Here is a 15350-nt window from a genome sequence, read left to right as displayed (position 1 = left end):
CTACAACTCCCATGGTGCTTTTCATGGCTGCGTCATCCTGGAGAAGCCCCGGCCGTTGTGAGCAGTTTTGGCGCCTGTGCGCAATTCCCTCTCTTTTCCCTTGGCTAAGGAGGCGTGGCTTTAAAAGAGGCAGGGGCAGGAGGAAAGAGGAGGGTCTTGGCGGGGCAAGAGGATCCCCGAGAGGCAAAGAGGCGCATGCGTATATCTCTTGGGTGCAGCCGCCACTGCTACTACTGCTGCCGCCTTCTCCGTCGCCGCTGCCGTAAGAGCAGTAGCGGCGCGAGCGTGAAGGGGGAAAGAGGCGAGTTGTCTCGCGCTCTGGGAAGCAAAAGCAGTTGAACCGCCTGCCTCGCACGCGACCCCGCTTCGGCCGGCCGGCCGACCAACCAACCAATCGCCTGCCCTCTGGCTTTTTTTTGGGTTTTGTTTCTGTGTTTCTCTCTCTCTCCTCTTCAGTTTCTCTCTCTCTAGCCTCGGTCGGGAGCAGAACAAAAATATTTAAACCCCCTAGCCTCTGAAAAATCCCGTAAAGATGGTCGACCGCGAGCAGCTGGTGCAGAAAGCCCGGCTGGCAGAGCAAGCCGAGAGATACGACGACATGGCGGCTGCCATGAAGAACGTAAGTCGCCCTTTTCTGCCCTCCGTAGTGGCAATAAAAGGGCCCTCCCATCGCTTATTTTTTGAAGGAAAATTATCCTTGGGGGCTTTTGTCTGGAGGTTTTTCTTTGAAGTAGGAGGGAAAATAATTTCCACTTTTCTTTCCCAACATACATAAGGAGAAATAATTTTTAAAAATTGGCAGTAGGTTTTCCCTACCCCTTTCATTTGTGTGAGGAAACTAGGCTGACGCTCTGATGAAATAAATGTTAAAGAAGGGGAAATAATTACAGTATGCAGACAGTTATTTTGCTCTTCCTTGGACCCATTAATAACTTGGGTAGTTTTTTTGTGGGGGTTTTTTTGCGGGAAATAGTTTTTTTAATGAGGATGGGGAGAAAATACACTGTATTCAAACGAAAGGAAAGTTTGACGAGAAAAGCTTTGCATTTTATCACCTGTCTTCTCCCCAAAAGGAATAGGAAAAAACAGTTCTTCAGAATGGTGTTAATATACAGTATTCTCTTCCTTCACTCTAATTTATGAATGTGTTTCACTTTGAAGCCCACTTGCTATAGTGGCTGTAGAAAATGTCCTCGTGATGAATCATCGTTTTTTTGGAGGGCGGAAGGGGGATTGACAGTTATTTGGAAAAAAATGTATGACAGGGATACAATATTTAAGATTTTCTACACAACTTTCTATGCAGTCTTTGTGTGTGTGTGTGTATACACACACATTCTTGTCCCATACAGAAAATACTTTGGAGCTGAGGTACTGTAATGTCTTATCTCAGTTTTAAATAATGGAAATGGCTTCAAGGAGCAAAGACTGCTTTCTTCTCTTTCTGACTCTGCCACGCCTAGAGAAAAAGAGCTCCTTTCTTTCTGCACGTGTCTAAAGGAAATTATTCTACCTCGGGTCAGATCTCATTAACATCCTCATTGCATCTAAATGTCTTCTGGCGCGTGCAACCTTACTTTCTCCTGAATGTGTGTTTTGTGTATCTTTATAAAGTACTTGAAATAGCACATTACTAATACCAGTACTGGTTAAATGAGGAATCTTATTTCTTACAAACTTCCAGAGCAAATGCCCCACCCTGCTTAAGAGTGGGAAGGAGAGAACCACGTTCCTTTCGTTGCTGGAAAGAGAGCATACTCTTGGATTGAAATTTCCCATTTCTGTTTTTATGCAAAGAAGGGATTTTTTTTTCTTTTTTAGAGGGAATACCTCTCCCAAGTATTGTCTCCTCCATACTGAGAAATATCTCTTCCCTTTAAGAAAAAAATGGAGTACTCTGCCTTTACTGTAGTCATATTATGCAATGCAATCTTTGGCAGTTCAAAGGCTAATTACTTCATTTTAGAGAAATGTGATCTTTTTTGAAATAATTAAATAGTATTTGGTTCCTCTAAACAAGCATTTTCAAACGCTGTTCTGAATTTAAGTTAGTTTTTCCCCCTTGTTCCATAAAGTTGTTGGTGTGTTACAGGCAGCAATTGCTGTGAACCTTCATGTTTTAACAGAGTTACATTATAATGTTAGTTGTAATCTCCTTCCTCTACAATTTTTGCTTGTTCCTGGGTATACTGATGAAACTGTTCTGTTTTGCCTCATCATTGGGCCTAGTTGAAGTAGTGTCTTTTCTGCATTTGGAGGAAAAGAGAAGGGGGGGGGGATTTTGTGCTACTTATGTTTCAGTACTTTGAGGATAAACTATACTGCTTGCCCCTCCCTTTGTATCACCATATTGCAGAAATATGAGTAATGTTTTCTTGAGAGGACATAACTAGTGGCATAGATGTTCTGTCTTTTTTTCCCCTTTTGCTCCCCCTCTTCTAGTGCTTGGGCGGTGCCACTCCCTAGTAGTCTTTCCCAGTAATTCAGCTAGTATACCCACCCCCTAACTCCCACAAGCAGCCCCACCCACAATTGGCAACCAACTCATCCCTTAATCTGCTTCATGATAGACATTGAGCTAAGATTATGATTTTGATCAGTAAAACCACATTCTTATTTTGAACTGCAAATCTTTAAATACCTCTGTTTTCTATCCAGCACTCTTTGGGGGGGGATTTGGAGAATATAGGGAGAATTGCCAATTGAAAATTATCTTTGTACATTAATTAATACTTAATTTCTTTCTTGGGGTATTTTTTAATCCATTGCAGTGCATCCTTTTCTTAACCTTCGGATGAGAGTTCTTTTCTTTTGTGGTATAATCTTCATCTTTATATAGGCTGTCTTTTCAGAATTTTAGTACAGTTAATGGGTCATTGTGGAACAGAGCTCTTAAATAGTATAAACTGGAGTTTATTTCATTTTTTTACAATCCAATAAATAAAAAAGAAATTTTTGATCTGATCTTGCAAACAAAGCAATCGTGGGAGGCAGTATCAAGTCATTCCAGAAGATTCTGCATTTGTCATATTGCAGAGAGGCTAGACTGGGTGGAGAGAGGGAGGGAGGGGTTGCTTTAAAGAGGAGAACAGTTCTTTATATTTGCCTTGTTATTCAGGTCTGAGCCTTTAAGAGAAGCCAGCATGGCCTCTCACTGATGAATAGCGAATACTGATCTAGATTGGAATTGTCGCAGTCTGCCTAGGATGCTGCTCTTTTATCTTATTGCACCATTTTGTTCTAACCTTGTGTTTGTCAAGGAAATGGAACTGCCAGAGCTTTTCTCAGAACAGAGGAAGATTCAGCTAGCAATATAAATGAGATGGAGATCCATATGTGGCATAGCGGTTCTCTGTTAATATTGGGCAGCTCATTTCTGCAATGTGGCTTGATGCCAATCAGTGCATACAGACTAATCTCACTTAGAGCAGCTGAATGCAAGTCTTCAATCCTGGGTTTTACAACATATGCATTATATTTTCTGATTTGATGCCTGATTCCTCCAGTAGCTTTCCAAATTTCTTTTGTGTTTTCTATGATTTCCTTAAGTATTGCAACAATTTTGTATGAAGTCTACTTGGTGTAAAATAATGGAAATATAATCTCTTACACGCAGTATCTCACTGTTACAGAATTTCTTCAACAGTTAGCATTTAAATCTTTGAAAGTCCCTGCTTGTTGCCCTCTATTAAGGCTAAGACAAAAAAATAAGCTATTACAGAAGTGATACTACAGATCTAACAGCCATATCTCATATCACCCTATCCCATTCCAGCTGTGTGCAAGACTTATGACCTCTCACTGATTTCCCATTGTAAGGCAATGATGTCACAAACAATAGAGGCTGCAGTGCACCCAGGTGGTGACTGACTGCACATAGAGCATTTTGTCTCAGATAATGTAGAAATAGAATTACAATTAAAATGGTATCTACAACCAAATACAATGTTCTAAACTGCATCCTAAATACTGCTTGTGATTTATCTCTTAATCTAATAAACTTAGATACCTGTAGTAGAGTACATTGAAGACTGACTAAAGAGAAACTTGGCAGTGATGCCAACATCATTAAACTATTAAGTGTAAAAAACGGTCTGCTACATCAGATCAATGGCTAACATTCTGGGTCTCATGATGGATAGCAAGACTAAGCAGGATATGAAGACAATAGTGCATTCTTCTCTTTCAAAGCATGTGGCATTCAGAGGTATACTGCCTCTAATTTTAGAGGTAAAATATAACAGCTGTGGTGTAAAACTTTGTGCATCAGTATTCCTTTGCTGATTGTTTTTAATGTAGCATGCACATAAGAGCAAATTGTCCTACAGAGCCATGCTGCATCTTCACTTGGGTGAACTTGAAGGCCATTTGTTAAAATAACTTGTTGAAATGAGAAGACTCCAGCAGGTAAAGTCCAACAGGATGTGCTGACAGCGTCTCTGAAATGAATGCTTCAACATGAAACTCTCATAGATCAACTTCATAGCTGTTACTCAATAGCTTACTGTAGGATGTCTACATCAGTAACCATTATTTATAACAAAGATGGAGCCCTTTTACAACCAGTTTTAAGATAAAAGTACTTGCCAATTCTCAGTTCATAGGAACTGCATAGTGCCTGGATATTTTTATGCAACACCTTTGGACCCCTGATTTATCTACTTCATCTTTATTATTTTGAATTAATTCAGATTTCATGTAGAAGGACATGGTAAGTTAAATAGCATGATTTTATTTTTAGCATCTATCTGTAATTATTGGGCTTTCTGGAATTTGAAAACTATCTTAAATCAGCATTAAATGTTCTTAACAAAATTTAAATCACCTGATATGTGTTTAACAAGGCATTACACAGTTATCGTGAACATTTATGGAAAAGCTGCTAACAATTTTCTGTTTCTCTTCTTTAGAATGGGAAGTGCCTTGTAACCATTTTTGACTGTTTCTCTGTATCTAAGGGTCCAAAGCTTAATAGCATTAGGGCACAGTGTGATGTTACAGGTGACCTTTAATGTACTATTTACTGAAAAGGCTATCACTATACAAAGATAGATTAGAAATCTGCCCTTTGCAACTACAGTGTTTCTGTTAGCTCAGGAACCAGTACACAGTAAATGGTAAGCTTTAACTGTTTGATTAGTATTTAGATATTGTCATAATGACAATTTTCATGGTGAGATAGCTTCTGAATTGAAAACAGTTAAATTTAATTAAAAGATACAGAAGAACTTGTGGATAGCAGGAGCAAGAGACAATGTTCTTCCATCATTTTTACCTGACCCCAAATTCATCAGATAGTGTGTATGCGGGTGGCTCATTGGCTGTCTACTTGGCCAGATAATGTTTCCATATGAAAAAAGCAAATAGTGATGGACTTTGAGATTTAACTCCCAGATTGTCTATCACTGAGTTAATGCACAATAGATAATGTTAGAAGATGTAAACTCTGATGAAAAAGCACATTGCAAAATCAAATGGACTTTTATATGGCTTTTAAAAGGGCATTAGATTAATTATTGAGCTCTCTTTTTAAAAGGGCACATAGCTGAGAGGTTTTGGATCTAAGGAATTAAACACAATGTGGTTATTCTGCTTTTTAGTGTGGCGTGATACTTTGCATTTGGGTATTTTCTTAGAATAATTATATTGTGTGCTGTATGCTATTAAACCATTAATTAGTGTTAGTTGCCTTAAATATAAACAGTTGTTAAGGTATAATACAATCCAATGTATTTTGCTCAGAACTAACCTTTATTGAGCTAGGACATTTACTTCCAATTTCAGGTAAGTATATAGGATTAAATCCTTACTTTTCTAATTGCTTTCTTGTTTGTAAAGATTAATAACATACTGTTTTTTTTTCTTATAGTATGGACAGGTGTTCCGTTTGGTGAGAGAAATAGCTTTAAATTATACTGTACAAGATCAGTTGAAATGGGCATTTTTAGCCAGTATGATGCTGTGGCTATATAATTGTATCTAATCTATTGCTGGCACTTGGCATAGAGAATCCTGTTTATGGTAGTCAATCATAAATAAGATCAGTTTTTTCATACTTGTACCCCTCAGGTATCTGGACCTGTGTTGTAGATATGTAATATTGTGGTATTCCAGTTTTAAGATAATAGGTCATCCACATTTCAGACATGTGAAGCTAGGGAAACTCAATTTTTGCCTACATTTATATATTGTAACATTTAATGTTCTGCTATTTTGCCATCCTCTAAAAATTTCAAGAGGAAAGAAACAAGTGTCTTTTGTTAGTATGTTAACTCAGGATTTTCAAGATGAATAAGCTGACGTACATAATTGCTATATGCCTGCCAGAAAGTGAGAGATGTCAGTTTTAGACTTGCTCCCTAGAACCTGTATGGTTTAGGGATTTTTTAATGGAAGAAAATCTTTACTTCTAGGACCTTCTTCAATTTACATCTTTTCCTTTCTTCCTGATGACATTGCAGCAATGTAAGAGTGTGGTTTTTAATGTGAACAAAATGGAAACCATATCTTGGTACAAAACCTGAACAAATCATTGCTTTCTAGAAGTTGCATCAGCAGAAACAAAATAGAAAAACAACAATTTGGTTGCTTCAGGCTTCAACCAAAATAATATCCCTGAATTATGGGGTAAGTAGGCAAGGCTAATGTGAATTGTCTTATCTATTCTCCCTTCCCTGCCCATTAGTTGCCAGCAAAGTCCCTATGTGTGATACATTTCTCTGGCCTTCCCACCCTAATTTTCCTAGTCCATTCAGATGCTCATCTAACTTACTGCTGCTGTTGCACACACCATCATCTGGAAATCCTCAGCCTTGGCTTTTTTCCATTTTTGACTTTTACCTGAAAAAACTAAATTTTGTACATTATCTGGAATAAAATGTTCTGTTTTGTTCCATACATGAACTAAAACATACCTGTTTCAGTTTGAGCATATCACCCAAATCTCACTGTTACATGCAATAGACATTTTGCATGTTTCTTATGTATTGCAACAAGGCAGAATAAGTTCCCAAATGTGAATTTTTGATATTGTCAAATCTATGCTCATGTGACTGGTAATGAAACATTTATATAACATGGTTTCATGTGTTTTATTTTTTTAAAAATTATAAGAACTTAGATTGTAGACTCATTGTTTACTGATGCATAGTCATGTAAATGATAGAACCTGCTATCAAAATAATAAATGGCTTTCAGAATTGGCTTGTATTCTGGGAGTGATATTTTTCAAATGTGGCCATGTCGATTTAGGTAATGACAATCTTTTTGAACAGCTGACTGAGGCAGCTGCAGTGGTATTGAATTAAGTGCAGATATCTGAAATTTGCCTAGTTATGGAGATACAGATTAGTTTTCAATTAAGGCTCAGATTTGCTCACAGCTAGTCAATTACTAGGCAAATATTCATCAGTTGCAAATATTTTAGGTCACTAATTGTGAGAACTTTGGTGGGGAATATTCCCCTTTCGTCTCCATAGCAACAGTACTGCGTAGGTTACAGCTTGAACAGAATATGTTGCTGCATTTCGTCTTTACCTCTTTTCCATCACAGCACATCTTTTTCTTCAGTGCTTGGGAAACATGTCTTTTCCAGCAAATGTTCCAATGCAAATAATTCATATTAGAATGTTCTTCTTAGTGTTCATAGTCTACGCTAGTATTTGGGCTGCATTACAAGATATGAAAAAGTTTGTCTATTTTAGAGTTTTGAATGTTGCTTTTAAAGAAACTGTTTTTGATATGAGGAAATGTATATTTTATGGAATACTGGAAATAGAGTTTTCTGTTTAGAAATACAATATTCAACTTTTAATGGTATACTTTTAATGTATACATTTTGTACAGTCTGAAAAGCAAATGTTAATACAATTCTAAAATGAGCAACCATGCTTAGAGGTGAAAAAAAAATCCATAGAATTTTTTGACCTTATAGAAATTTCTGTCTCACCTTTCTGGGTACTCATGTGTTTTGAATTTTTCTTTTATCCAGAAGCATAGTGAGAAAAGTGATGGGTTTTTGACCCATAGCTACTTGTTTATATTTTTACTAAAGCTGATAAAAATTTATAAATAGAATATATGGATAAACGTGTACAACATGATGCCAAATCATTCTTTGTTAATAAGTGTTCCACTTCAATAATAATTCTTTGGAGCTTTTACAAAATCCTTCTCTCTTGGACAGTTAGTTTACTTCCTGTGATTTCAGTATAATTAAAATAGGTTACATGAAGCAGAATTATTTCAGCAGGGTGAAAAATGCATCTGCTTTGGTCCCATGGCATTGCAAAGATAATTCTATCTCCATAGAGAAACTATGCAGAACATTGTATGGATTGTGCATTATGATTTCTATATTCTTCTTGCACCCACCATCCACTCTGTGTGAGGAATAAGAGGCATCACTTCCATTACTAGAGGAATAATGTACACTATATCTTTCTGGTGAAAGAAAGATCCTGGAAAGAAAGTCATAATATTTAAAAGCTATAGCCAATGCTACCTATTAGTGAAGTAGAGATTTTGTATGAATAAGTTGCCTTTAGCTGCTAGTGTTTGATAGGAATGTTGCACGGTATGCTTCCATTGCATTGGATGGACATTCCATATTGGATGCCTTAAAATAATTTTTCAAATTTCAAAGTTTAGGAAATTTTCCAATTGTATTAAAGTTGATGTTATACTAAATTCAAATGTTTGAAATTATTATATCCACTTTTTAGTTAAAAATTGGGATCATAAGGTTAATTATAAACCCTGTATTGTAAAGCCAATGATGTTATACTATAATGATGCAACACCTAGAATTGGTTGTTGAATTTCTTATAATGTGAAAGGATTAGGCAAGCAAAAATGGCAGACTCTATTCCTATAACCACAAAGGCACAAGAGAGGATATTTGTAAAAAAAAATTAAGAAGAAATGTTTTTTCATAAATTAGAAAATTGTCTGCTTGTGGAATGAATGGTTCTGACTTTCCACGTTCAGAGTATGTTTTTTTAAGATGGAGCACTTATTGATGAGTAAACCATAAGTGAAATTTCTAAGTTCTCTGCTTTTAGGGGAAAAAAATTAGCTGCTACTTGTGGGAAAACTGAATTTTATTAGCACATTTTTTAAAAAATATATCCATTAATTTAGTATTTTTATGAAACTCTAAGAAATGGAAGCTTTCTGCAGGAAAAGAGAATAAAAATGCTCCTCTACATTATTAGGCCTAGGGAAGGAATATGGCCAAGTATTTGCTCCCATGTATAGTGAGGGAAAAATTATTTGATCCCCTGCTGATTTTGTACATTTGCCCACTGACAAAGAAATGATCACTCTATAATTTTAATGGTAGGTTAATTTTAATAGTGAGGGACAGAATAACAACAAAAAAATCCAGAAAAACGCATTTCAAAAAATGGTGGAGAGTTTGGAATTTGATTGATTGATTGCTTCTGTGGACAGGTGTCTTTTAAGAGAGTGCTCCTAATCTCAGCTTGTTACCTGTATAAAAGACATCTTGCCGATTGATAGGGGATCAAATACTTATTCATTAAAATACAAATCAATTTATAACTTTTTTGAAATGCATTTTTCTGGATTTTTTGTTGTTATTCTGTCTCTCACTGTTAAAATAAACCTACCATTAAAATTATAGTCCAGTGGTGGCGAACCTATGGCACGGGTGCCAGAGGTGACACTCGGAGCCCTCTCTGTGGGCACATTGCCGTTGCCCCAGCCTCACCTCCTCCCGTGACCCCCTCCTCTCCAGCATCCCCCCTGAAGAAGAATCGCCCCTGAGTGTGGCCCACCCGGAGCAGTGCAGCCAAGGACATGGCAGCCAGGCAGCGTAGACAAGACTCTGCCCTCACACCTCATCATGCACAGTTGATGCTGCGGGGCATTGGCAGAAGGCATGACCGCCATAGCGCTCCTGGGCGATCTGCGGCGGGCCCTGGAGGTGGTGAGTTGCCCTGTGGGTGGGCGGGACGGGGGATGGGGGCGGAACGGGGGGCAGGGGGTGGAGCAGGGCGGGGCCAGTTTTTGGGCACTCGGTCTCTAACAGTTTCGCCATCACTGTTATAGACTAATCATTTCTTTGTCAGTGGGCAAATGTACAAAATCGGCAGGGGATCAAATAATTTCCCCTCTCACTGTATATGTTGTAAGCCATCCAGAGTCATTGACAGATGGGCAGCTATAGAAAATGAATGAAAATAAATATGCAGAACCTTGAATAGGCAGCTGGCTATAGAAGCAGGTGAAGATATGAAAAAGGAACAGTAGTGTTAGCATAGATTAGAGAGAATTGGCGAAAGTTGGGTGTACGGAAATAACATTCAGAAAAGGGTAACTACACACAGTTTAAAATACTAGAAACTAAATATTGCATGGCAATTGGCTGCATGTTTGACTATAGCTCTTTAATGTACATAAATAAAAGTGCACCATTATATACCACTTGATTAAATTAGTCTGCATCATAATAGCAAACAAGAATGATTAAACAAAAGTATAGAGGAACAATTGTAAAATTTGTTGAAAATGGAGAAATATATCATTTTTTTTTAAAAAAGCACTTATTAATTCTGTTCAGGGGTGATACATGAAGAGTTCATACTGAGGAGCTTGCTGTTTAGTGGCACATTGAAATGGTATTCCAAAACATATAAAAACCCTGCTTTCAAATATACAAATATTTCTGTGTTCAAGGCACTGAGCTTCTGAATCTTACACAAGATTCAAACAATTGAATTTCATGTACATTATGCCCTCATGACTGGAAATCGGGGAATAAAATAGCATATTTTGATACCGGTAGACCGGATACCTGTTTCTTTAATGATTGAGAAAGGCTGGAGGAGTGTAGTAGGCCTAATGAATTTTTCAGCTAATAGCAAAGTGCTTGCCAAGCTGTTATCATTTACTTTATGTTTAAATATTTTGTCTTTCACATTACTCAACCTTTCATATATCTGATAAATATTGTTGCTATCATTTTTCTGGAAAATGATACCACACAGGAACACTCAAAGCTTTCCATGAAGTCATGAAACAATCTGAAGAGATTGTTAGTGAGATTAAATGCCAAGTATGGTTTTGTAGGACAGTGAAACAGTACTAAGTTTAGATAACTAACTGACTTCATAATGAAGTCTTGCTAGATGGGGTCTTGATAAACGTTTTAGAATTGGTATGTACTGTCATAATACATAATAAGAGCCAAGGCATCTCACAAATGACTCAGCCTCCAAAATATGTATATCAGGCTCCACTAATAGCCTGGTCCCCATGCCTGAGGGAAAAGCCAGGTTTTCATGGCCTTCCAGAAGACTTAGCATGATTGATGCCATCTAAACCTCAGGGACGAGGCTATTTCATATGGCAGGTGTAAAGATAGAAAACATCTCATAAACCACTCAGTTACCTTGAACCATGAGATGGGCAGCATATACATTTAATAAATAATATCATCTCCTGGCTCCTGCAAGATGGCTCCGTTTCATAGAAAGGATCTAGAACATGGGTGTCAAACTCGCTGCATCACGTGATGTTTTTTGCATTACCAGAGCTGGGATGGGCATGGTCTCCATATGATGCAACCGGCCCGTGGGCTGGCAGTTTGACACCCCTGATCTAGAACATGCCCTCCTCTAAGATCTAGTGGGTTGGGCAGAAACCGTTGGAAAGAGAGAGAGGTAGCTCCCATCACTCATCTTTCTCCTTTGTAAATGGTACAGATTTTTAAAAATGTTCCTATTCTCAGCAATGTATTGTTTAACTATTTTGTTACATTACTTTTGTGGCTTTCAATATGTTGTGTAATACAGGTAATCCTTGACTTACAACAATTCATTTAGTGACCGTTCAAAGTTACAACAGCACTGAAAAAAATTAACTTATGACTATTTTTCACAGTTAGAACCATGGCAGCATCCCCATGATCATGTGATCAAAATTCAGATGCTTGCCAACTGGCTCATACTTCCAACTGTTGCTGTGTTCCAAGATCATGTGATCAGCTTTTGTAACCTTCTGATAAGCAAAGTCAATGGGGAAGTCAGATTCACTTAACGACCAGGTTACTAACTTATCAACTGCAGTGATTCACTTAACAACTGTGACAAGAAAGCTTGTAAAATGGGGCAAAACACACTTAACAATTGTCTCACTTAACAGAAATGTTGGGTTCAGTTGTGGTCATAAGTAGAGGACTACCGGTATATTTTAACACATTGAAATCGAACCATTTTCTTTCAAGGGCCAGTAACCCAGATAGAAAAAACAATTGACTGTGTTCTGTGGAAATTAGAATCTTGTGAATTTGATGATAGTGATTAAGGTAGAAACTATAGTTCGGGGAGATATTTTCCTGCAGGAAGGAAGTTTCAGGTCAGCATTTTTTTCACTAAAACCTGAAAGAGGGAAGAGAGATTTCAGTCTGGATCTCCTGTTGTCAGAGTAGTTACTGCAAGGATGGATGGATGGTGGTCAGTTGTAAGATGATAATTATTGCGAAGGAGCCGCTGTGCCATTGAAATATCTCAAATCAGCTGATCTCCAGTCCAATTGTTACAGAATTTGTTCAAAGTAATTTGTTTATTAGTATTTATATTATATACAGATGCCCATCAAATGTGGGGATGAAGTACAAGTTCCTGTGAGCCAGAATTGTGTAATTGATCCAACACATTCAGGAGTCAAGAGAAGGCTAATTTTGCTATGATAGGATAGTATGAACATAATTTATTTGGGGATTGTTGCTTGATAAGGTCACAGTTATCGGACTATTGCCATTCAAGGAAGAAAGCTTAGCAACATCATCTATAGTGAAATTACTGATCCTTAAAAATTCCCTTAAAAGTGATGTCTTCTCTTTAGAGTTTCCCTTTTTTTTTTTGTCAAGAGTGAATATGCTCTTATCAGTAAAGATGATGAGAGAGAAACCCACAGTTTTTCTAGGAAAACTGAATCCTTCTATCAGGTAAAGCTCCTAACACTAAATGTGTGCTTTGGGCAAGAATAAGATATGTTCTGATCAAAGAGGGGAATTTAAGTTCTGCCTCTTCTTTCCTCCCCTATATGTGCAAGTGCATCATTTCGTTAACAAGGATTTTTTAAATACCGTATATACTCGAGTATAAGCCGACCCGAATATAAGCCGAGGCACCTAATTTTACCACAAAGAACTGGGAAAAAATATTTGGTGTCGACTTTTAGTGATTGCATAGATTCCCCCCCCCCCCCAAGAACTACGGTACTCACTTTCCTCAGTTCTCGAGACGCTGACTCAAGTATAAGCCGAGGGGGGCATTTTTCAGCACAAAAAATGTGCTGAAAAACTCGGCTTATACTCGAGTATATACGGTACTTGCCTGCTTCATGAAAGTTCACTAGCTGTGAAATGTTTCCCTTTGATTCTATTGCAGCTTAACACACTAGAATGGTGCACAGTTGCCTACAGTTCTGAAATTTAGATGATATTATTCATTAACTAAGAAAATTGAGGCTGTGTCTATGAAGGTATTATATGATACTGAAAACTTGAGAAGTCCAGAAGGCTTTATTACATTTCCAGCTGTGAAAACAATATGGAATATAAATTGAATATACCTTATGGCTCCTGTACTTGTTCTGGAAATGCTTCCAAAGCTCCAGGATTACTTTCTTGCATAATATTTATTTGTATTCAGTGTGAATCTTACAGAACTACAAGTAGTCCTTGACTTACAACTGGTCACTTAACAACTGGTTGAAGTTATGACAGATCCCATTTTTGAATTTACAACATTCCCAAACATAAATGCATTTTGAGTGCTTGGCATCCGGCCTGCATCTATGGCCATTTGCAGTGCCCTGTAGTCACATAACCATGATTTATGGCATTTTTGGCAGAAAATGGCACTTACATTCTGTTTCTGGCAAAAAGCACTCCATAGCAAACAGTGAGTTTGCTTCATGGCTGTGGTGTTTGGGTTACGACTGTCACAAAGCAGGTCATGACATTGGGTCAGGTCATATGACTTGTGTTACAATCTTCATGACCTGGACTTTATTTGCAGGGCTCAATTATGGTCATAACTTACCACTTGTACTAGAGAAGTTACATTAGCAGTGCTCTTGGAAGCAAAACCATATACATATTGACTTTGGCTTGTTCACAACAGAATTATAAAATACAGCTTGCTGAGTCATGAAAAAAATGTAGATGTGGAATCATTGAGAGGGGCATGTAAGGAACAATTGTATAACACTTAGGAGAATAACTTAATTCTGAAAATGGGAAATCTCTTCAAATGCATCACCCAGATTATATGTGTTAACCTGTGAAGACAAATTTTACATTAAGCTAAGATTGGAATTATGGGATACAGGAAATAACCATACCAGAATTGTAACTTTAAATCTATTAACAATCTAAGCCATTTTGCTAGTAATATTTTTTTAAAAAATAGGGCAGGGAATGGAATTGAAATATTTTTTTTGTCAGTGATTTGTATATTTGTATATCAGTGATTTATATAAGTTGTATTTTGGAATGAAATATTTTCCTATTTTTGAACTATTTCTCTATCCCAGTCATGCTAATTGCAACAGCAATTCTGCAGATTCAAAACTTAGTATTAAGAAGCAAGCCAGCCTCTATAAAGTTTCCCACTGGAAGTGTCTTGAATATACATTCTTGTATCAGCTACAATTCACACGTTACACAGCAGCTGTATGTTGACTTTATAATAATTTTAATATAAATGTGCATCAACTTTGGACTCATATCCCACTCTTTTTCCTGGCACAGACAAAATACAAGAGATGTTTGCCTTGTCTACCAATTATTTGTGAAATTGCAGGATAAACAATAATATAAATAATTTCTGCATTTTACCTAGTAGCTGATACACATGACGTTATTAACAGTAGATCAGGAATGGGACACTTAAGACTTGGCTTTTTTTCTTGAAAAAAAATCACAAAATTAAGTATTTGGAGCCCAATGGAAAAGACTCACAACTGAAAACAAAGCATAGCTCTACTTTAAGATGCCAGGATTGAATGTAACGAAATGAAACGTTCATTCTTAATTACTCTAAACTTTCTTGGTAAATACGAGTCAACTGTTCCTTTTACTGTTGAAAAGTTAAAAGTTGTATACATAGTACATGTATATACAAACCTGTTCATTCTGATCAAAGAGAATCTTTGGAGTCCTAGTGGAGGGACCTCGGAGTCCTAGTGGACAATCACTGAAATATGAGCCAGCAGTGTGCTGCAGCTGCCAAAAAGGCCAACACAGTGCTGGGCTGCATTAACAGAGGGATAGAATCAAGATCACGTGAAGTATTAATACCACTTTACAATGCCTT

The 15350-nt window shown here is 37.3% G+C and overlaps 1 protein-coding gene across 1 annotated transcript in view; it reads left to right on the top strand.

Moving 5' to 3' along the window:
* Window positions 1-494: 494 nt before the first annotated feature.
* The window catches only part of YWHAG (tyrosine 3-monooxygenase/tryptophan 5-monooxygenase activation protein gamma), a 19143-nt gene continuing 4287 nt past the window's right edge, over window positions 495-15350 (top strand). The window contains exon 1 of the mRNA XM_015823804.1: window positions 495-619. Within this exon, the coding sequence (XP_015679290.1) occupies window positions 533-619 (87 nt within the window). The 5' untranslated portion in view covers window positions 495-532. The remainder of the gene's footprint in view (window positions 620-15350) is intronic.

Source organism: Protobothrops mucrosquamatus, unplaced genomic scaffold, assembly GCF_001527695.2.
Source record: "Protobothrops mucrosquamatus isolate PMUCROS unplaced genomic scaffold, P.Mucros_1.0 scaffold_181, whole genome shotgun sequence".
NCBI lineage: Eukaryota > Metazoa > Chordata > Lepidosauria > Squamata > Viperidae > Protobothrops > Protobothrops mucrosquamatus.
This window is presented reverse-complemented; position numbering and strand designations above follow the sequence as displayed.